The sequence below is a fragment of the Diadema antillarum genome, unplaced genomic scaffold, assembly GCF_040938485.1.
Source record: "Diadema antillarum isolate AM-2024a unplaced genomic scaffold, OU_Dant_1.0 seq00001009_RagTag, whole genome shotgun sequence".
Taxonomy (NCBI): Eukaryota; Metazoa; Echinodermata; class Echinoidea; order Diadematoida; family Diadematidae; genus Diadema; species Diadema antillarum.
In genome coordinates this window covers 29,844-53,215 of record NW_027271845.1, presented here as the reverse complement: position 1 = coordinate 53,215, position 23,372 = coordinate 29,844, and the positions used below count along the sequence as shown (strand labels likewise).

General features: G+C 39.0%; 1 protein-coding gene across 1 annotated transcript in view; it reads right to left on the bottom strand.

The window, feature by feature from the left end:
- The window catches only part of LOC139742607 (integrator complex subunit 1-like), a 52,862-nt gene that overhangs the window by 11,559 nt on the left and 17,931 nt on the right, over window positions 1–23,372 (bottom strand). The window contains 23 exon segments of the mRNA XM_071653133.1: window positions 2,466–2,557; window positions 3,979–4,049; window positions 5,198–5,484; window positions 6,166–6,293; window positions 6,906–7,095; window positions 7,819–7,889; window positions 7,891–7,933; window positions 8,720–8,869; window positions 9,369–9,423; window positions 9,426–9,597; window positions 11,073–11,160; window positions 11,966–12,244; window positions 13,448–13,616; window positions 14,537–14,729; window positions 15,466–15,633; window positions 16,711–16,895; window positions 17,822–18,009; window positions 18,483–18,555; window positions 18,856–19,014; window positions 19,856–19,967; window positions 20,780–20,947; window positions 21,626–21,721; window positions 22,915–23,082. Of these exon segments, the coding sequence (XP_071509234.1) occupies window positions 2,466–2,557; window positions 3,979–4,049; window positions 5,198–5,484; window positions 6,166–6,293; window positions 6,906–7,095; window positions 7,819–7,889; window positions 7,891–7,933; window positions 8,720–8,869; window positions 9,369–9,423; window positions 9,426–9,597; window positions 11,073–11,160; window positions 11,966–12,244; window positions 13,448–13,616; window positions 14,537–14,729; window positions 15,466–15,633; window positions 16,711–16,895; window positions 17,822–18,009; window positions 18,483–18,555; window positions 18,856–19,014; window positions 19,856–19,967; window positions 20,780–20,947; window positions 21,626–21,721; window positions 22,915–23,082 (3,305 nt within the window).

Below are 23,372 nucleotides of genomic sequence, written 5' to 3'. Positions count from 1 at the left end.
TAGCTCTTCCGGGTCAAATGCAAGTGGAATCGTTTCTGTTGCAATTAGTTGTGGGTTAACCCACTTTTTGTCGTATTTTGACTGGACTATATTGACATGACGATCAATCATACGAATATGAGGCAGCTATTAGTACCTGTATGAAATTATTATAGGCATGGTTATCAAATTCCCTTAAAATTTCCTTATTATTGCTTTATTTTTACACACAGTTAAGCTATCTCTTTAAACTCGTCACAGTTTAATGAGAATCATGAACATCATACATTAGTACCATATTCAGTTCCATAGCTGATCGCGTTTGCTAATTAATTAAGATTTATTGTCTAGAATGTGCCATATGGCCAACCTGTATACACACGTGGACACACAAACACAATGCTAAATGTACGTGTATCAAACCTCTGTAACACAACTTTGAACTAACTGTAGAAAGTATCGCTGCACTTATCATACATACTTTTTATCATTATCTGAAACTCCACAAAAACCACTAATTGACAAATAATCATCAATACAGAAGACTGACTTAAAGGAACAATTCAAATACCTTTTTTTACAATGTATAGCTTCTTACATGTATAAAATCAGCACAAAGTAACCACGACTACATTGTGTTACTGAATTGATATGAACAAATTTCATTTTATTACAATATACCATGATCAGCTTGAAAAGCCCAGCCTGCAATATTTTGCAGCAGTCGAAGCAATGCAGTCTCCAACGATAAACAAAGGGATACTGTGTGAGTGTGTGCGTATAGGTGTGTTTACATGCGAACGTGACTTCTACATGGACGAAGGTGTAGTACTCCATTGAAGAAAAAAAGTAAAAAAAAATTATTATTTTCTTTCGTGCTCTTGTGAGGTTCGAACCCGTACGTGTGCAACCTCACGTTTCTGTGACGACACCTCTAACCACTCGGCCATACGTCTCGACGAGAAAATTAGAGGAACGTAAACTTATGTACGTGAAAGATGAATCAGGAATCGTTTCGTCCGCATTCCATTCTCATTTTCAGTTTTAAATTGCAAAATTGTCAACCTGATGAGGAGATTTCAAAGAATAAAATGCATGATTACTGCAGCTTATTGTCACAGCTACAACATACTTAATTTTCAGAGGAAATGAAGCAAAATCAGCTGAGATAGAGGTGCTTAAACGTTGTCAAGTCAATGTATGGTTTTTAAAAAAATCACCTCCCATAGACATAACACGTAAACTTGTCCGATTTTGCGTCTTTACCTTTAATCACAATTTAAAGTATGATGACGTCATCAAATTTCAAAACCATGACATGGACTTGAAAGGCAAATGTTCAAAGTAAAACATATCTGAATTTGGGGTGATATTAAGCTTAAACAATAGAGATACGAGTAAATGAATGTCAGAAAGAGTACCTCAAAAAAATTAATTCCACTTTTTTGATTTCAGATGATGATATGATGACGTCATGAGTTTTCCTGGCAATATTGGTACTTGAAACGTTATTTCCAATTCATATGCTTTTGTAATATGCAATAGAAATATAGGGTCAATGGACGATTTAAAGAGCTATGGCGACATAAACAAAAACATGTTTTTTCACTATATTTGCAGAAAGACGCGCGCGCGGAATTTCAACTTTGACGCCAGTGCATTCCTTTGTTATAGGTCAAAATCGATCGGAAATCAATGGATATTGTTACTCAAAGTATCAGAAATCCAAATCAGTCAAAAAAATTGCATTTTCATGTTGGTTACGCCCTCTGCGCGCGAAATTGCGCGGACGGACGCGCACGCGAGAAAATGTTTGAAACGCTTAGAATTGTCTGAAACTTCGAGATTTCCCATTGGGAAGTCGTTTTGAGCCTTTTAAAATTTTGACGCGCGCAAACGCGCGCGTAATGATGACCTTGGTAACTAGCGTTAAAACGTAAGATAGAGCCTGACCTGAACTTTATGTCCACCGAAAATGATACAGAAATGATATCTAGTTATGAAGTTATGATCGATCATGTGACAAGGTCCGAAAATCACAAATGGCGCCTAGATGACGTCATAGATATGTTACTGTCATGAAAACCTTATTGTGGCTAGATATTGTTATGAGACATGTTGACTGAAAATGTTATGTTATTCCGTAATGTCATTGTTGAGATATTGACGACACAAAATGTGGCAGAAAGAAAGAAGAATAAAAAAAAAGAGAAATTTTGACAATCACAATAGGTGATACGCTGATAGCGTATCACCTAATAAACTCTGATCTTTTTATCAAACCCACTTTTCTGAGCATTTTAACACAAAGAAACATGAATTTAGGCCACTGAAGCAGGCACCCTTGTCTTCATTTTGGGAACCTGGTAAACCACGTTCCCGTATATCAGTTGCTCCCACGGGAACCTGGTAAACCAGGTTCCCGTAAGGAACAGGTTAAGAAAAGGATCCACAGGGGCAATACAACAGAAATAAAGACCACTCACCTTGGATCAAACCTCAGATAGCGAATGGAGAGGCTGAAGGCAAGGCTGCGACAATCAAAGTTTGGTGACATCAGCAGGCTGGCAAACTCTGTCTGTAAGGTAGAGTGGAAAATGGAGGTGTCCATGATTTGGTTCACACAACATTACTAACCTTAAAGATTAGCTCAAAGTTTTAAACATCGATGACTAGATCATATTTTAGCCCTATGTAGACGCACTCGAAATTTAGCAATCCTATAGATTAGTCAATGATTAGAACCACAAGATTTCTTAGGGTTTACGTTGTATCCACGAGTGGTGGGAGTTCCAACTTGTAGTTTAGTGCTGTGAGAACACTATAATCATTGAACTCGAAAGTTAGCATGAGCTCTCCATGAATCCTATTCCCTCTTAGCTTTCAGGTCAACCTCCAGTGCGTATTGTACACAACTGTATCGTCGCACATCATCAGGTTTATTGCCAGCCCTCTGTGTATGTATTTCTTCCAGTTCTGTGGTTTAATTCTCAAGTGGGGCTCTCCTGAAGAGTTAAATCTAGGAGATATGGTGTCATGTGGATGGGCGTCGTAGTTTCAGACTGCATGCTAATCTAGTTTAAAACTACACAATGAGTTTAAAACTTCAAAGACTACAAACGTCATGTGGACCTAACTATTGTCACTAGAGGCAAAGTGATGCCACACTAACCCAAATCACATATCAGAGCCACATACAATATTTTGCATCCTAGCTGTGACATCATCTCAGGCCATCTCCCTTGTTATGTGCCTTGTCTCATCTATACGTAACGCTAGACCTGACAACTGATATCAAACACCAAATACCAGGGGCAAATGTTGGATAGGAATTTTTTAAGCATCTCCTCCTGACTCTCTTGCTGGTGTTCACTACAAAAGATGAGGACAGGGTCTACCACACCATGCAAGATGCCAATTTTGGAGAAAAGTTTCATGAGCTCAGAATTCACTCCATCAGCATTGTGGTTGGCCTTCAGAAGGGGTGTCAGAGTGAGTTTCATCATAGCATGCTAATCATTCATGATACTATCATCACAATTTGCTTTGATTTCGTATCATTGTCTAGGTTTCAAACTAATCAATGTTCCCTCATTATCAGTTACTGCCACTTTTAAAATAGGTATATATGAAAAAGTAACATCAAACAATATTGGAATGCTGGTACAATAACAGAGACATAATGCCAAAGCCAGTGCAGTTAAATAATCATGTAACATGACATTCCACACCCACATAAAGTGACCACTATATCATCACTGTTACAGTCATCCCTGCAAAAGAGAAATAATTTGGGGCAACCCCTTTCCCCCCAACCCCCCCCCCCCCAAAAAAAAAGGAGAAGCTAACAAACACAAAAACCACCAATGGCTGACTTATGGACAATTGAAATTTTGTAAATACTGCAGTAAGGTATCAGTACAGTGGGGAATTTTCTTCAGCTCTAACTTGGTACAGTATTCACCTTGCAACAAGTCCACATATGTGGATTGCACTTACAGCAAAGTTATGAAGCAGCTCATGTTTGCGGTGTGTGGCAGTCTCCAACTCACTCAGGGCATCATGAACATCTTGAGAATTGAAATGGGAGTGAGAGTAAAACATTGTGACGTTAGTGAGTCTTTGATAATACAAGGACATTGTCAGGTTTCCATTCCTGGAAACGAACAAACATATCCTATGAAATGCAAGAATGTGTATTCATTGAAATTCACATATCTGATACTGTGTAGTTGTTTATCACAGGTTCGGTTGTAAGGTAAATACAACTTGAAAGAACATTCGATAAATGTTGTGAATGTGTTCTTTTGGTTAAAAACGAGCGATTTTGACAAACAAAACGACACAAATTAATGTTAACCTATGCATTCCTGGAAGTGATTATGGTATTTCAATGTCAGCTTTCCAAGACTATGTCAGGAACAGTGATAACACATAATCAAAATGTGATATGGCATCTTTATGAATGGTTACAAAGCCATGAGTGCCAACCACAGACTTTCCTTCCACAAAGTATAAAAGAGTATGACTGGGAATGCATTCAATGTAACTTCCCTCTGATGTCTATTAGCACATGCAGGAACAGGGTGACTGCCTTCCATGTGTTACACAGGATGGCAGTCAACCCTGTATCCTCTGTTGATATTACATGCGCTCTCAACTGATAGCATTTTACAAAATCAATACCGGTGTTGCAACAGTGGTGATATTTACAATGTAACATCTTACATAAAATGTACAGAATTTCAAGAAAATAATGTGCAGGGAATAATTTTCCTGGTATTGCATTGCAATTAGTTTTGCATTTTTCATACCACTGCAACACAAACTAACTTTTAGATAGCAGTTTTCTTCCATATGTACAGGATGTAGACGTACAGGATACCATTTATCAGCCGAAGTTGCTAATCAAATCTGGGTTGGAAAATTATTCCCTGATGGATGCATCCTGTTAAAGTGCACATTTTTGCACGAGCAGTTTTTCGCACTGTGTCCTGTTTTGCTTGTTTTTTAAATTCTGCAGAATCAAAACATGAAGTAGTGTTATATATAACATGTAAAACAATTCTTGTGTTTTATTTTTTGCACTAGTTTCAGGTCATGTGGAATGCACAAAACTTTCTTTACCGTGAAAATGTTCACTTTTACAGTAGTTGATTGAAACCTTTCTCTCTCTTTGTTTGAACATAGAACTCGACACTACGAGCACTGAACTCACCATCCATGTTGGTACGGCTGAGTAATCTACTAGAGAGCTTCTTGATGTACTCTGTGGTCCATACACTCTCATCCCCATCTCCTTTACTCCCTGGGGTGGGGGAGTATGTCTCCTCTCGGGTCCCCACCCCAGGGATTCCCTCCACAAAGGGAAGCTGCTCAGAGGGGGATGGGTCATCTACCGGTGCCACGCTGCCTTCTGACTGGTCCTTTGGTGCACTGGTCAGGGTTATACTGGCCAGTAAGGACTTGAGTTGTGTTTGGGTTGGATGGTTTTGAGCCATGGTGCTAGAACACACACAAGAGATAGACACAGTGTGCTTTATATACCCCACATGCTTTTTGTAAGATTTTTACTACACCACAATTTTCCCACACACTTGGTATATTTAAGAACAATTCAATTGCTGGAGTAATCAATGTTGTGATAACCTGTTGCCAAGTTTCTTGAGTAATTGAATTGAGTACCCTGTACTGCTTATGTGACCAGTAGGCTCCTCAAACTGATTATTTGAAAGCTGTCACTACTGTGAAAACTCAGAGACAAGTTACAGCTCAGATCACTCTCTAACAGCATGGTTGTTGGCCTTCAGAAGGGGTGTCAGAGTGAGGGATCATCATTGCATCTCATCTATAAAAGCCTCTCGATCACTCAGAAAATTCCACTGCTTTGTGCATGCTTGTCTTCCTCTTGATATAACACATGGAGAATGTCTTGGGATGACACCAATTGCTTCTGATACTCACAACATATCCCATGATTACATATATCACTGTTAGCAGTATATCCAACACTACCTTGTTCTCTTCGAGCTGGGCTTTCACTATGGTCCTTCATCAAATGCGCTGAACCTTTACTCTGATAATCGACACACATACAAGGCACACTTCTGTGATTCCCTATTGAATGTTATGTTTACCAAGGAGGTGTCAAAAAGGAGGAAACACTATCTGATGATTGATACATACTGGAGCACTGCACTGTGCTTCTGGAGGACAGGTCTTGCCTTGGAGGGACTGTGGCTGTGGTACTGATGGAGCACACTGATGAACTGCAGCACTAGCATCTCTACATGCCTATTGGCACTACCATACCGCTGAGTGAGGTAGAACACAAAACAAAGATAAATGAACACATAAAAGTCAAATTTTGCAATTTATCCCTTTTCAATGGATGTACAAAGCACTACATAATACATGAACTTGAAAAAACAACAACAAATGCACACATAAAAACACCCCAGTTTTATCAGCTCTTTTCAGTAATCAAGTACTTAGCAAATGCTGTAACTACAGCATGAAGCTGCTAATTTCTTGGAGTAATAATAACAGCCATTATTACTCACACATGTGATGGAGCATGGTAATGTCAATCCACATTGCAGCTGATCAGGGGCAAGATGACAGACCACAATACTAGGTGTGCAATGAGAAGGATTTTCTACATCTATTTTTATTTTTAACTGTATATCACGAACTTTTTACCTCATGCCAACAATTTCAAATCTCATTAGGAAAATTATCAACAGAGGAAAGTTATCAACAGCAAGAAATGAAGGTCCCTCCAAGCAGCTTTCTGGTGTCTTTTGTTTTGATTTGTTTTGTTTTTTAAACCTAGAATGGTGAATATTTCTCATATCAGATCAGGCATACCTGTCACTCAGCACTACAGAAAAAAGGATAATAATATCAAGAAAACTGCATGGTACCTGGAAGACACCAAAGAATTCCTCCATGATTCCATTGACAGTCTTTGCATCCTCCTTGAAGACTGCTGGCTGAAGAACCTCCAAGAGGCAAACTGTGTGGTAGAAGAATCCAAGGTGGCCAACGCTTCGAAACTCTCTAAAGTTGACCTGTGTGCGGCCTCGCATCAGGACACCCAGGAGGTGTAGTTGCCTGTGACAGTGAGAATTTACCACGAGACAATCATAGATAAACATTTGTACTACCATCTGTACATCATGCTTTAATAGCAATACCTCAGACACATTCTCTAGAATGAAAAACATTTATCCACATAAAACAATCAGTCTGGGACTAAGGAAAATTCTTCACTAACTTTCAATACTACAAAGGACTGTCTTCTGCTCTGTTATAAAATTGGAACATCACCCTTGAAATCACCCAAACTAATCTAATTCTTTTGATTGGCAAGGTTTTTGTTTATATGAATATACAATTGTAGTTACAACTCCGGTAAATCACACAAATTTCTGCTACCCCCTCCCTTCCCAATAAAAACAAACAGACAAACAAACAAACAAACAAATAAATAAAACAAAATGCTAACACGCGACTGGCTACAATCAATCTAATACTGTAAAAGTGGATATTTTTGAGGTGTGGAAATCTTCCCGCATTTCGCGCAACCAGAAGCTAGCGCAAAAATATAAGCATACAATATTTTTGCATGCCATATGTTCCAGTAGTTAATGTCCTGATTCCGCGGGATTAAAAACACAAAAAATTCATCTTACCTGGCCGAGCATGAAAAATTACTTGCGCGAAAATATCCAGTTTTACAGTAGCAAGCAGTGTCAATTACTGGAATTTATAACTGTTGGTATATCCTTCATGAAAAAAGGTCATGATAGTGGAAGAGACATTGACAATTCTCACCTGCACATAACAAGAGGATGCATGGAGGCTAGCTTGCGGCAGACAACATTGGCATCTTCCACTTTCTGACGGGGTGTGTGCATCTTTGTTTCTCTCCGAAAACACAGTGAAGAGCCTGAATACAAGGAAATGCATGAGGTGCAACAACCCTTCTACGCATGGATCATCTCTGAAAAATCTATGTACTCTTGGTGATTTAACGGTGAATATCCAGTTGGATGTGTACCTATGTGTTTCTTTGCGAGTCAAAATCCACTTAATTACTAAGTAACTTAACAACATAAACAAACACAATTCTGTCAATAAATACAATTTGACTTTAGACATAGAACTGTGAGCTGATTTTTATGGCATGACTATATACTTCACACCTATACTGTGAATAACAAAAATTTAAAAAAAATGAAAAAGCAATAAACAAAATAACAGTTTCTTTTACCTCTTTTTTTACTTTTTTTACCATTTCAAGACCTATATGTCACCACCCGACAGCCAGTTCATGACAGGCAACAGGCAGTCTTTTCACCAATTATTGGTACAATGGCAATGTTACAGACAGTAGCTTGGTCGGGAAGGGAGGATGTCTTTGACTGAATCATCAGAATTACTCTTTCAAGGAATGAAATAAACATACAAATAAAGCCAAATACTAGGTAGAATATTTGATGTTTTCATATCAGGATATCTGGATAAAAATTGGGACCCTATAACCATCACCAGTTTCACTCACCAGACTGAGACAGACATTAGTCTGATATTTGGCACATCCTACTGTACGCTGAATGACATCTGCAAATCAAGTTTAATTGATATCTTGAGCATGAGTGGACCAGGGTTACACCTATTGCCTATCCTATCCCATTCTATAGGGTGTGCCAGAAAACTATACGTGAATCTTCACCTGTGAATGAGTGAGTCGATGAAACTGGCAGCTCCTACTGTGTGGCACTGTTGATCCAAAGCTGACAGGTCCTCCAAGAAAAATTCTAGAGCTTTGGGCAGCTGAATGTAGACTTCCATCAGAAGTGACTGGTACATCAGTGACAAGGGACTGCATAATCAAGACAATGATAGATTACACTAGCTCTAAAAATATGCCACTGCACTGACAACTTTTTGTGAGATATCATTCCAAAGGCACATTTCTTGGGAATACAGGCATTAAATAAAAAAAGGGGTGCAATATACAGATCTTACACCTGGGAGTCAAAAATGCAGGTATAAAATGAAACATATGGGAGTTGCTTTTGTTGGTACTTTTACAAACATGAACCATATTCTTTGCCATACCACTATGCCAGTGCATAAAAGCTGGGTTTGTTTCATAAAACATGTCATTACATGCTTACATAGGAACTGTAAGGCATGTACTGTCAGCATTACACTGGCAACATGATAAATATGCAACAAAAAAATGCTCGAATTTTGGAGCCCCTATGAATTATCAATGGCAAAGCCAAATACTCAACGTCATTCTGCAACAACGATAGAACAGCAAGTAAAGATATCAAGGATGCTGCATCCTTTGCAGTACTCAAACCATGACTAACCTCTTCTCCTCTATCTTGGTCTTGAGATGGTCCACCAGGCAGGCATCACAATCTTGTTACCTTGGCAACAGTTGATGAGCAGAGGCAGCCTAGCATTCACAGATGAACCTAAACACTTTGATGACAGCGAATTGTTTGCCATGCTGAGGTGGCTTTCCGTGATGATGAAGTCAGAGAGAGTGCAGAGTTGTCTAGCATCCAGCATCAAGATGTTTTCATCAGCATGCCTCTGCATGGAAAGGAGAACCATTATTTCAAATATGCTTGACCCTACTCATAACGCACACATGTAGAAGGAGAGCCCTCATTCTGGCGAATTGCTTAGCATGTCTCTACACAAGGAAATATAAAATGCATGCTTGTGCATCATTTCCATCAGTACTTTTTTTCCCCCATTTAACATAATCAAAGGAAATTATTATTACTCTGTATAAAACTTAAACAAAAATTTCACAATTGGCACATTATTTGTACAGACTATATTGTAAATTCTCAAGAGTATGTGCTCAGAGATCCATGTGTTGCTCAGACTCAAAACATTTATCAAATGTTGTGCTGTGCTCTGCAGTGCTGTGCCATGCTTTGTAACATTGTGCCAAGGTGACAAACTTCAGAGAGCAGTCAGTATCCACTGATAGAGTGTGTCTTTCAAGCTACCCCTTTGGTGGAGTTTGTCATGTCCAGCGTTTGTTCAAAATTATTAGTCATTCTGAGACTAGCAGAAGTTAGCAGGGTTTGCAGTCCTTTAGTTACTTCTTCCGAACAGCTCTCATGTACCAAAGTGTGAAAGAATCTGTATTTATTGTTCACCAGTTCAGATTAGAGACTGATTCCATTGTGTGTTTTGAGTGCTTGCTAGTGAGAACTTCAGAAAAACATGCATGTAAGAAAGCACTTCTTGAAGTTCCCAAATGTTTTGAAAGTTGATTCTCTCTTTATTGCTTCTACTGCAACAGCTGAGTCACAGCTCACAAAATATCGCATGAAAACAGTAAATAAATTGATAACTGGACAAATGAGTGTTGTCATGTTTAACAGTATGAATACAGGCAAAAACTTGCAATCATTACTTTTGGATGATGAAACAGAGACTGAATGAACCCAATGTTTCCTTGTACGTCAAGCTCAGATCACTCTCTAACAGCATGGTTATTGGCCTTCAGAAGGGGTGTCAGAGTGAGGGATCATCATTGCAGAGGGCTAGCTTACTTTTTTTTTTTTTCCAGGAGAGAGTATCTTGCATAAACCATTATCAAAAGCCTCTATTACCACGGATGCATGTCAGTCCTTGTTCAGCTCTTTAGTATGTCCATGGGTGAAAAGATTGGGGGATATTCTCAACACGTATCAGGGCAGTTACCCCACAAGGGCAATTACCCGGTTAGTGATAAGGTTAGAGTAAAGATTATGGTTAGGGTTAGGTTTAGGGTTAGAGTTTGGGTTAGGGTTAGGATTAGGTTCACGATTAGGATAAGGGTTAGGGGAAAGGGAATGGTCAAGAGTAATTGCCATGGGGATAATTGCCCCAGACCCTCTCAACAAACTACTCAAAAAAAATATGCATTGACCAAGAATACTGACAAACTGATATAATTTGTAAATCTTTTTGACTAAAATCTTTGGCGGTTCTTCCATGTTCTGAAAGAAGTAAACATGAATTAAATGTAAGCTGGTAAGAAATCAAACACTAAATATGTGATGTACCTTTGGTGCCTTTGTATCTCTGCCCTGCCATATCTTAGGAATGTGCACACAGGCCCAGAGGAAATCTAGCACTGAGGTCACATCAAACCTGTGAAGGACAGAAAACAAACAACAGAGGAAAAATACACCATAACAGTCGCTATCAACTGATGTATAAAAATGACCTAGATCACCATTCAGCTTGGAGCCAAAATGCTGTAAGGTAAAATAATCCAAAATTTATTCACAACAATATATGAAAAAGAAGGCTAAATATCTATTACACACCTACCACATCACACCACAACATGCAGGAATACTAGCAGCGTAAAGAGGCTAGACAGGTATTTCACCTGCTTTTCTTGTCCCTCGTCTGTTGCAGAGGGACCCGTCTATCTATGTCATTATACAATATCTGGGTTAAGCACATTTTCCCTCTACTGGAATACTACATGTTTTCTTCCTACACAGAAAGGTCAAATAAATGTCCTACATCTGGAAGATGCAGTTCAATTCTTGCATAAAGCATTACGGAAGACAAGTTAAGTACTTTGCCGAAATTACAGATAACACCCAGTGAGATACCAACTGCTTAATACTGAGTATCCTACAAGGGTAGGAACAGTGAGATACCAACTACTGTAAAACGAGGAATGTTTGCGTGCGTTTTAATTTTGCAAATTTTGCGAGAGCCAAGATTCGTGAAATTAAAATGCACACAAAGTGCACACTATATGCATTGAATGCCAGTGGTAATTTGCGAAAATTTCATGCCGCAAATACATCATGTGTACAGTACTGGACGTTGTCTATCTTACATGAAGAATAATACTCTGCAACCTCATACATTGTGATACTATTGACACGAGGATTGACATGAGGAGAAAGAAAATGAAGTACTGAGCTCAACTCACACATCCACTGCTCTGTCCCTTCCCAAGAGAGTATCAATGCAGCGATGTAAGGTGGACCAGCTGGTTTGGTGGGTGAGGAGAGCTAGAAGGTAGCCACTACCACCAACTCCAGCTGACGCCTCTCCACTTCTACCTTCACTGCTGTCTACCGCTGGATTGACCCTGGGCTTGAACATGACCTCTTCCTTGAGATTCGGGCATGACCGGATGACTTCGGGGTCAATGCGGGCCAACCAGTCCATGAGCAGTCCACAAGTTGACGCTTGGGTCTTTGATGCACTGTTTAAATGCAAAACAGTTTATATTTACAACAAGAAATCACAGCATTTACAAGTATTGACGAGTTACGTGCTTTAAGACAACATCAATTCTGCTTAAATTATGGAAGCTGCATGCTTTAGATCTATGAAGCAACTTTGAGGGATTTCACACAAAAATTAGCTGTTTCTCATGATGAAAACTTCTCCAGAAAATTGTTACCTGAAATCCTTGACAGTTATAATGTAACATGTACAAGTTGTACAGAACATGAGCTTCAGGCTTGGATGCTTGATGATAATATTTCAGTTTTGTGACAGGAAATGAGAGTATATCAAGAGTATTACCAAAGATCACAATAAAACCTAACATAATTGCACAAAAAAAACTGTGAATTAATATGACCTCCAAATACTTTTTTAAACAAAAGCCTTCAATCTTTGACAAAATATACAAATCATTTAAAACAATAACCCATTAAATTTAGGTGTAAATAGTCCCCTCCTTTGTCTAAGATTGAGAAAAGTAGCCTCTACAATAATCATTGCTATAGTAAACCCTTATACAGTCCAACTGTGTGTAACATTACAGACAGAATGCAAATGTCATTATTTAGTCATGATGTCATCACTTACTTATGACTAGCGTAATACAATATAGGAGTGTGATATCAGTCTGCCGACCAACATTATGCAGGTAGAGAAAGACTGAATTCATTAGTTATAACAAGACAGTGAAAGTGTAAAGCCCACTGCACACCACACAATCCAACTTGTCACATGACTATGGAAGCAAGCTGGGTCATATGACAAGTCGTGTGACTCGACACTGCACACTATGCATCAGATCGCATAGTTAGGCTTACAACTGTACTGTTGTCAGTACATATACCGTGGTGTGATTCTCTGAAAGTCCATGACTGGTAGTGAAAATCTGCCATGTCAAATCTTTATGACATGCATTGCAACCTTATTGCTCAACTGGAAACTGGCAAGGCTGGTGATGTCACACTTCTGGTCACTAGGTCGTACATTCAGGAAATCGTGACAAAGTTGAGTAGTGTACAGCAGGCTTGAGCTCTGAGGTTAGGAAGGCAGGTAATAGGTAGGTAGGCAGGTAGCATTTCAAGTAAGTAGGGTTTGCTGAAAGTAGGGTTCAAGGGTCACCTCAGCAGAAGGAGGGAATCATACCAACACATGTCCTAACTGAGGGTTGACTGCTCACCTCCATTGGTCATCTGCCTGTCCCACTTCCTGATTCATCAGCTGAGCCAACATGTGTGCTTTGGCCATGGAGTCTTCCGTCTGAACATTTGCCATCTTACCAAGACAATCTTCAAGAATGATCTCCAGCCTGTCGTGAGGGGTGGGTGCTTTTAGCAGCTCTGTGCAAGCTGGTAAATACAAACCAGAGATTCTTATCTTAAAATACAAATCTTTTCCTTGTCTATATTTGTCTCACATTCAACATAATCTGCACCCTGTCAATGTCTAGTAACAGTTTAGTTTAATATTCAGAGATTCATAGGAGTTTATGCAAGGGACAAGGTAACATCTCATTTTGGCTTTTAAAAATATTTTTGTTGGCCTGTTTTTGGTTGTAGTTGATATTTTGAAATCAAACTTGTAACAGTGTATCCACTCATTCACTTTAGCCATGGGCCTTCACAACTACAACTGCTTCACCACATTGACTATTGATGCCTTTCAAAGTTGTCCAGATGATTTTAACAGCAAAGATATCATCTACACTTTGCACTGATCCTTCACTTATTCATACACACAAACAATGCGTTTGCTGGAGAAATAAAACATTGACTACGTTTTCCTTGTTAGCATTGTATGCTGAATGAATAATAAAATAAGCACAATAATAACCATCACAAACAAAAGAAAGGTTCAATATAAAATAATATACTCTTCTTCTAACAATTGTAGAGCTGAATATGCTATGGAAACAAAATCAGTAGCTTTTGACACAAAAAAGTGCATTAAATGCAAAATCATGGTAATCCAATAGACTTAACAAACCAAACATGTAATTTGTAAAATCACATAAAAGATGTAAATGTTACTGACATGAGTGATAATAATAAGAACCCACTAATGATGATGATTATCATGTTTAGCCCAAGTGATGTGGTGTGCTAAAAAGAAGCAGTGCACTGTCATTTGTTTTCTGTCTGTTTGTCTCACAAACTACAGGCATGACATTTGCATCCTCTGCATAGACCATTGCATAGCACACAAGGCATTCTCATTTATAAAGCCAACAAACAATACTGTAATTTGCGACAAGAAAAAAGTCACTCACTCTTCTCTACGTCTTCATCAGCCTTCCTCTCCACCTTGGCCTTGCCTCCAACTGTGTCTTGCCAACTTTGTATTCTCATACTGCATGATGCCACAGCAATACCCAACTGGCCAGTAGGGGGCAGCAGACTCTCCAGTTGTTGTAGGACTGCAAGAAGCTCTGCCAATGATGAGGCTCCTTTGCTAGACCTCTCCTGGTGGGGAAAAACCAGGAGACAACATTCCTATAATCACTTAATGGTTAAAACAAATACAGCTTTTCAACATTTTAGTTCTCAAAGAAAATGATTATGACTTCATTCCATAACATATCAGTATAAATGATGGCTTTGAGTTTCTTGTAGTGTGTGTGGACTGCATCTTTAAACTTCTATCACATATCTCATGTAATCACAGATATATTTTATGACAAACTCTACTTTCATTCTTACAATACACAAGGTGCTTGCAAGTGTCTACATGAAAGAGTTATCTTCTCTAATGAGTATGTGCTATATTTGTAAGCATGAAGTATCTGGCAAATATTTTTGAACCATCTATCAAGAAGGCAGTCCACTAATTTGCACATGTGGTTAAAACCGATGTCACTTATTTGCTAAAACATTTTAACTTTTAATTTCCATAATTTTCTTAATCTTATTTGATTTTAACAAAAGCTTTTGCTGCTCTGATAGCTTGATTAAGCTCTATTCATAAAAGATAATTGTGACATGGGGAAGACACTTTCTCTGGTCTACAAAGAGCTAGTTTCTTTTTTTCAGATCCCTCAAACAGTTTTGAAAATGAGGTTTGGTGCTTTTGTCACCATTAGTAAAGGTAAACACACAAAATGCAAATTGTATATTTCCTTCTAACACAAACATTTTATGATTTGTGCCCTGTGGGTGGTCATATACCCCTATCAGTGTATCATGGCTTTATATGACTCACCCCAACAGAAGTCATGTGCTTTATCAATGCACATGGGTAGCTGGGATTTGCCTGGAGGCCTTGAAGAAAGCCTGCAGAGCTTTCAGAGCCTAGCATTGATTGTAAGGCACCTAGTACTGTGTGAGATAGACGGCCAGCTTGATGTCCCCTCTGTTCATCCAGCATGGCCTGAGAAGAAGGTATAGAATACAGCATCAAACATAGCAAGGTTCAGGGCTCGGAAACATCTCTGAACACTGTCACTACAGAGTTTTCATGTTCACTTCAAATCTCTTAATCCAAATAATCTTATATTATCCACTCCAACATAAGTGTGGAAATAAAATAACACAAAAAGATTCACAATTTTTCAAGAAGACTTTTATATCCTCATTCACTTCCACATAGGTGGGGAAAAAAAATGACACAAAAAGGTTTCATAGTACCTCAGGAGGATGTCCTCTCTGACTCTCTCTTTCTCTCCCCCTCTCTGTCTGCTCAATACCGACATGGCCACAGTGCAAATCAGCAAAATCTTTCAGGAATGTGCAACATTACGAACACACTGTGAACAAATTTCAGATAAACTGTTCCCAACATTTCTATCCACCCATACATTCATTAGATTAAACTAAAAACCACATATTTCATCAATGCAGTTCTAAATGCAATGAGTAACATGGTCTGTGTATACATACACACATTAACAAGCATATTTGCATATCAATCACACACTCTCAAAGATGGTATCAATATCTTTATTTCTTTTATCCTTATTCTACTTCTTTTCAATTTTTCATCCTTGTTTTAACTTCTTTCTTGACATGTAAACTCCTGTGTTTGTCATACTTTCATATCGCATCTAAAATTTCCCCTCTCAATTGTGCTACTTTTATAGGAGACATCTTGTGTTTATAACTGATAACAAAACTACTGCAAATCTATGTCTGTGTTGTACAACATACCATGCTGGGGGTATAATCTCTTTAATATCTGAATCATACACACATGATAGGCTGCCAACATTCAAACTGCATAATCACTGAGATTTCAACAAGCAATCGGGGGGGGGGGGGGGGGGGGGGGAGGGAGGAAGGGGCTACCTGTGTATTACATGCATCTCAATAGGCATAAAACCCAAATCATGGAAGCTTTTCTATGTTTTTGTCAGATATGAGAAATTTCATTTTTCAGATGCACTCCTACAGAATTATCAGCTCTTTACAGGTACCAATTTGTAAATGCAGACACACAACAAGGGCTTACCTTTTGTAATCGTCTCCAGACGTCCCTCTTCTCCTGACTGCTGGATGGTTCAGGGAGGTCGGCAAGCATCATCAGGGCCTTTCGGCACCACTCTTGGTCCTGGACCTGATCCACCTTGGGTTTCTGGTCCAATTTGGGCTTCTCTTCCTGCCCAGAGGTTGACACTTCCATTGCCTCTTCTCCATCTATTACATCCAGCATAGAAGAATAGAGGTACTTTGAGAAGTGGGTGGCAATGCACCAACAAATGCAAAATATATGTCACTCTTCATACTACTTTGCTTCCGTCTTGAGTGCATGTGCCAAAAGTTACTGCTTTATTCACAGATTTGCTCTGATGAACAAATGCATAGGAACTTTGAAGATACAACTATTCAGGCCTAAGATGTGTAGGAGGGTTCTTGTATGTGCTAGTGAGCTGTGCCAGTGATGTCAATGGTGAAAATTTAGTCATTCAGATCACTCTCTAACAGCATGGTTGTTGGCCTTCAGAAGGGGTGTCAGAGTGAGGGATCATCATTATAGTTCACCATGGTCACTAGATGTCCTCTAGAGGACTACAAAGGACCTTTCCTCCTAAATATTTGACATACAGAGAAATTGACTACAAAACTTGACGAACAAACTATGAGTCATATGCACAAAAAGTAATTGAGGACTATTATGCAAGACAGCATGGGAAAGATACCAAGTCAATCAATATGCAAAGCACATAGGATGCTGTGTCAGATGAATATGGCAAAAGTGGACATTTTCGTAGTGTCCAAATTTTCATACATTTTGATTGGCATGAAACTTATGTGAAAATAGAAGAGTGCGAACACATTATATTTTTGCTTATCATACGTGACAATATTTTATCAATTTGATCCCGCGGAATGACATACATGTTAACATTTGTTTTACCTGACTGAGTTTTAAAAAAAATTACCACTATTAGAGTAATTGACAACCATATCATATTACTATTTTGCATGATTTCACTTAAATTTTCATTAATTTTGTAATAGCACTGTAAAAACACATACACATGCACAAAACAAAAACACAAAAAACAATTAAATTTTCAGTGGGTAACTTCCCCTCCACTGTTCTTGAAGTCTAAAGATACCTTTCTCCTCCTTTGTTGTGTGGTCAGAAGGTTGACATTTCAAGAGGGCCAGGAACTGGTTCCCACCCTGGGCCCCTCTCATCTGCTGAACCTCAACCAGTTGGGCCATGTAAGCCTTGTCCACCACAGCCTGGTCCATGGCTGCGGGCAGCTGGACCACGGCTGCATCAAGGTGGGCCAGCAGCTTGCTGTCATTTACAGGTGAGGAATAACAGACATGGATTCCAGATTAGCGAGATCACATGTCTGCAGAATCTTCAACATTGCGAGAATTTCACCCAAACAGATATATTAACCAACACATACAAACATAACAAAGAAACTAGTCTATTTTGGCCATGCCACAAGACACGAGTGCCTTGAGAAAAGAATCATTAAGGGGATGGTCATATGTGTATGCAACATGACAAAGAAGAGGAAGGACATACATATACTCACAAACACACAAATACATGCATATCCTTGAAAAAATCTTGTTGATTCAACTTCATAAAGAGATATCATTTTCCTCTACTAAGTAGGCAGACAAAAAGACAATGACTGCCATTGAGAGAAATCCACTCAACAACACAGACTGACCCACTAAGGGCAAAAACTACAATCAAATTTAACACTCATTCAAACATTCAACTAATTAGCAGTACAATGATCAACTATTTACCTCATGCTCTGGACAGGGATACCAAAAGACTGGATGAAGAGAACTAGCTGAGCCGGCTCTAGGTCTTGTAGAGCTGTTGACAGAAAGTTTAGTACCATGTGAAGAATAAGAATGCACATCAGCAATGCTGGTTCAATCATTTGCAATGGATCTATCTACAGTATACAAGTGACATAAGAATCTGGATACCAATATCTAAGGGTTTGACAATGGTGTTGTATTTGTAATACACAAGCAACAAATAGGAAATCAAATGAAAACGCTAAAATAACTATGATACACTCATGAATACAGATCCCAAGACCAAATTCCAGTTACTTCTGTTGCGATAAACACAGGCAGCACAAAGTGAAATAGGTGAGACAAGCCGTACCTGCTATGACTAACTGGTCCACACTGGATCTGATCATCCTTAGTTTGAGCCAGTCAGGAAGCAGCAAGGCCTCCTCAGATGTGTCAACAAGGTAGGCTGATGGAGGCAGGGAATTCTCAGGGAACCATGTAGACAGCAGGAAGGAAAAATCACTTTGGACTGCAGGTGGAATAACAACGAGCAAGGCTGACAGGTTGAACTGGACTGGACTGCTTTGGTTTGAACCAGTTTAAACTGGACTGTATGCACTCCACATGCATGCTTAGACCTCATGCAATTATATCGAACCCAGCAAATAGTGAAATAAAATGCCAGCTGATAATGCATTTGTTATGCATACAACCTCGTAAAGTACATTAGTGACTATGTCTTGTATATACATTACATTTGACATGACTCATTGATTCTGTAACAATTCAACTTTGTGTGGTCAGGAGAACTGTCAAATAGTTTGAGGCAAGATGTTAAAAGAGTACGCATTGGTTTTATTTTATTACATCTCATGGCCCTGCAGTGTCACTGCTGTCAAATGCAGTGCATGGTCCTCTGTAAAAGTCTGAATGACTCACAGGAAATGGAAGGGGGATTACTTTCGAACTACTTCATATCAAAGGCAAAGATTAATGAGACAGAAAGTGCACAAACATCATTGATGAATGCAGGTGTAAGATGATGTGACTGTTAACTGCTCAGATCACTCTCTAACAGCATGGTTATTGGCCTTCAGAAGGGGTGTCAGAGTGAGGGATCATCATTGCAAGATAACAACAGATAAACGAGATTCATCTATGACAGCTTCTGGAAAGCAGTACCCACAGGGTCAGTTTCTGCAGTACTTTGCCTGCATGAGACAGCAATGTTTGGAATAGAAAAGTGTAGACCATTTTGCCGTGAAAGAAAAGGATTTGCTCCCTACTTTCCCTATTCGCCAGCACACCTACAACATTTTCCATTAAAACACAAAATAAGTGATCATCACAAAGCGATGGAATCCACTCACCCCTCGGACATCCATAGGTGAGAAGGATGACCATGGCATGGACGACAAGAATGTGCATTGTGGCTGACTCACCACTGGTCCACCTCAAAAAGACCTGGTCCTGAGACTCTGACTGTAACAAACAAAAAGAGACGAGTTTCACTTAAACTCTTCATAATCAACAGATTTTTTTCCTCTTTAGATGAAATATGTGCTTGGATGAGGACAAGATTTTATTCCTTTGTTTATCTTGTTGTGAAGTTTTAACCCATTCAGGACGAGTCCCGAGTATACTCGGGCAGGGGTTTATGGGAAATGCATGTTGCAGCGTAATCAGTCCGTCCTCAACGGGTTAATGTCATCTTTGAGCCTATGAAAACTCACTGGGAAAGAGCTGATCTTGTTTTCTCTTGACTTCTGCCATAGGCAGCAAAGAAATATCCCTCAATGGGATGCAAGGAAAAGACATGTGGGGAAAGCAAGAAAGGTAAAAACATTTCTACAATGATGACATATATCACATGAATAGTTTACTGAATAAGTTTGAATAGTTTACTGAATAATTTTCATATGAAACCTTGTTCAACTGGTTCTACATGAAATGAAGCCTCAGAAACACTGTCCGTCTTGATAGCAAATTCTCAATAGCAGGAAAATGGGGCATACACTGTAAAACTAGAATCATTCATGGCATGAAACTTTTGCGAATACTGGAGCTGACGGCCTTTTTCACTGCATTCAACTTTTGTAAATTGCTACTGCATTCAATACACTGTGTAGACAAACACTTTGGTGTGCATTTTACTCTTGCAATTCATGGGCTCCTCACAAAATTCAAAAAAGTTTCATGCACGCAAAAATTTACAGTTTCAGACTAGGGGAGGGTGGAGAGGAGGAACGGACGTTCAAGGTTCCGATTGATTGATTCCCTGCAGGGCTGCTCACCCATCTGTAACCCTCCTCCTCCTCAGTAGATTTGATGGCTTTGATGACATAACGACTGAAGATCCTCAGCATTGCAGCCAGAGTGTCGTCCGCTGCCTGGATCATACCCTCGTGTGGTAGGATACATGTCAACATTGTGGGACGCTCCACAATTAACTGCGCAATATCCTGGGGACACAGGTAATAAAGACCTCACTCATTAGATGAGAGTTGCATCCACGTGTGTCCAAATACAATGTGTGTTTGTAACTTCCTTGTTTTTCTTCACTGAATAGCTCTCACAAACATTTCCATTTGCAGAGTGCTTGGCAAGACTTCTACCCGCTGCAGTCTGCAAAACAGTGCTTCAGTCATGGCAGAGGCCACGGGTCACAGGATACCTAGATCTTTCAATATAACACCAGTCATCTGTGACCAAATTTTATATACTTCTTTCCTTTCTGCAGGAGATTGATCCTTGCAGTGGACACAAATGATTTCATAGCTCAGATCACTCTCTAACAGCATGGTTGTTGGCCTTCAGAAGGGGTGTCAGAGTGAGGGATCATCATTGCAGCTAGGCAAAGGGCTACATTTAAAAATGAAGCACGAAAAAAACCCACAAATTCTTGCTCTAAAATAATTGTGGCTGACTGATAAGTAAGTAAATTCCCATTTATTCTGTTTTCATAAAAAAGCATAACCTTCCTTTTACAGTTTTTATTAACTTATTCCATTGGAATATTCTCTCACACAGATGAAGGAGTATTCATATTGATGTGATGACCAAAACAAATATGTGAGTGGTCGTAGCAAAGCCTTCAGAAAGAAAAAGTTTGCAGTATGAGTCGACTACTGCTTTCTCACCTGGGCAAGGTCATTGAGATCAGCTGGCAATGCATGCTGGGACAGGAAGATGATGTAAGCACTGATGGCCAAGGGATCTGTGTCAATCTGACAGGCCTGGAAACATACAAACATTAATACAGAGTCAAGACCACATCTATATTCATCACTTTCACATAAACTTTTCATTTCTTCCTAATGCTGTCTATTTCTCAGTCCAGTACGAACTAATATCCTAGGATAAAAAGTTTGCTGATTCATCACAGAACACATCAGATCACATAAAAATAAGAAAATTCCATCACATACCATTGCCTATTTTATCAACAGAGAGCACTCAATTTGTAGTTTGATGATTTATTGAAACAACTAAATTCCTTTTTGTTTTTTCTTCTCTTACATATAAAAAGAACATAAAAATGTAGCATGAACTTTGAAACTAACTTTGTTACCTAGAGTCTAAACAGGGGTCGCTTCATATCAAGAGGAAGTTATGTTAATAACAATGGGATTCAAAAGAATAAGCAACAGCAAAACAGAAACAGATGTGTAAAATTTTGAGTAAATTTACAAAATTGACAAAATACAAATGAACCACCTGATCATTTACTATGAGAACTAGTCACTGTATTCGTAACACAAACTTACCCTCTGCCTGTCACGGCAGATGTGAAGAAGCACAGAAACAGTGGTATACTTTGAGCTCAAACATGCAATGAAGTAACAGAAGGAACATCTACACACACCGAGACAAAACATGGGTTTGGACCACTATGCCTGACACTGGTTTGTAGGTAACTTTCGTATGTAGCACATATATTGTGGGGTTGTTATTTTCACAAATTCCGCAAGTAGGGTGCCATTTGCGAAATTAATAACAAGTGGAAACATTAACTCTGCTCTTGGCATTAATGCAATGTTACAGTGTAACATTTCTTTCTCCACTACTGTACTAACAATTGTGAATTTAACTACTGCCTAAAATGCCAGGAAGCCCAAATTCATGACAAACTCCACTCTGTAAATATATGGTGCACTGCAAAACAAAATATTTTCGCAGCATGAAATTTTCGCAAATTGCCACTAGCATTCAATGCATACAGTCTAGAGAACTTTTGCTTGCATTTTAATTTTGCAAATCTTGGCTCTCGAAAAAATTCAAGAAATTAAAATGTATGCGAACATTCCTTGTTTAACAGTATACCATATAGGAGGTATTGTTTTAAGCATATACAACTGATGTTCTGTGGAGACTCACAGTGCTTGGTAAAATGGTGCTATGACCACACACTCATTGAGCTTGTCCTTACCTGTCTGAGTGCTGCTGTGGCCTGGCTCTTGACACACTCAAAGTTGGGGATGGCAGGCATATCTTGTAAGAGCCATTTGTGTGAGGGAATGAGACATTGGGATTCATTTGGCTCTTCCACTTCCATTACATCCTCCACTGATGTAGTGCTTAGCACCATTGAAAGTCCCTGCATTAAAGGTACATATGTAGATTAATATATACCGTATTATATCCAGGTATTTGACTGACTGATGTCGACACTCGAGAAGAACATTTGTAGAGCATCACTCATAGAGAGAAAACAACAACACTGTGTGGTTACATCCAAGGCAAAGTTGCTGTCTCCATGGGAATAAGCTTGGATATGAAATAATAATGAAGTTAGCATAGGTTTACTTGTTTCATTCATCCAAACAGTGAGTAATTCAAACAATATCATTACACACTGATTAGGCATAATAATCTTCTCTAAAACAG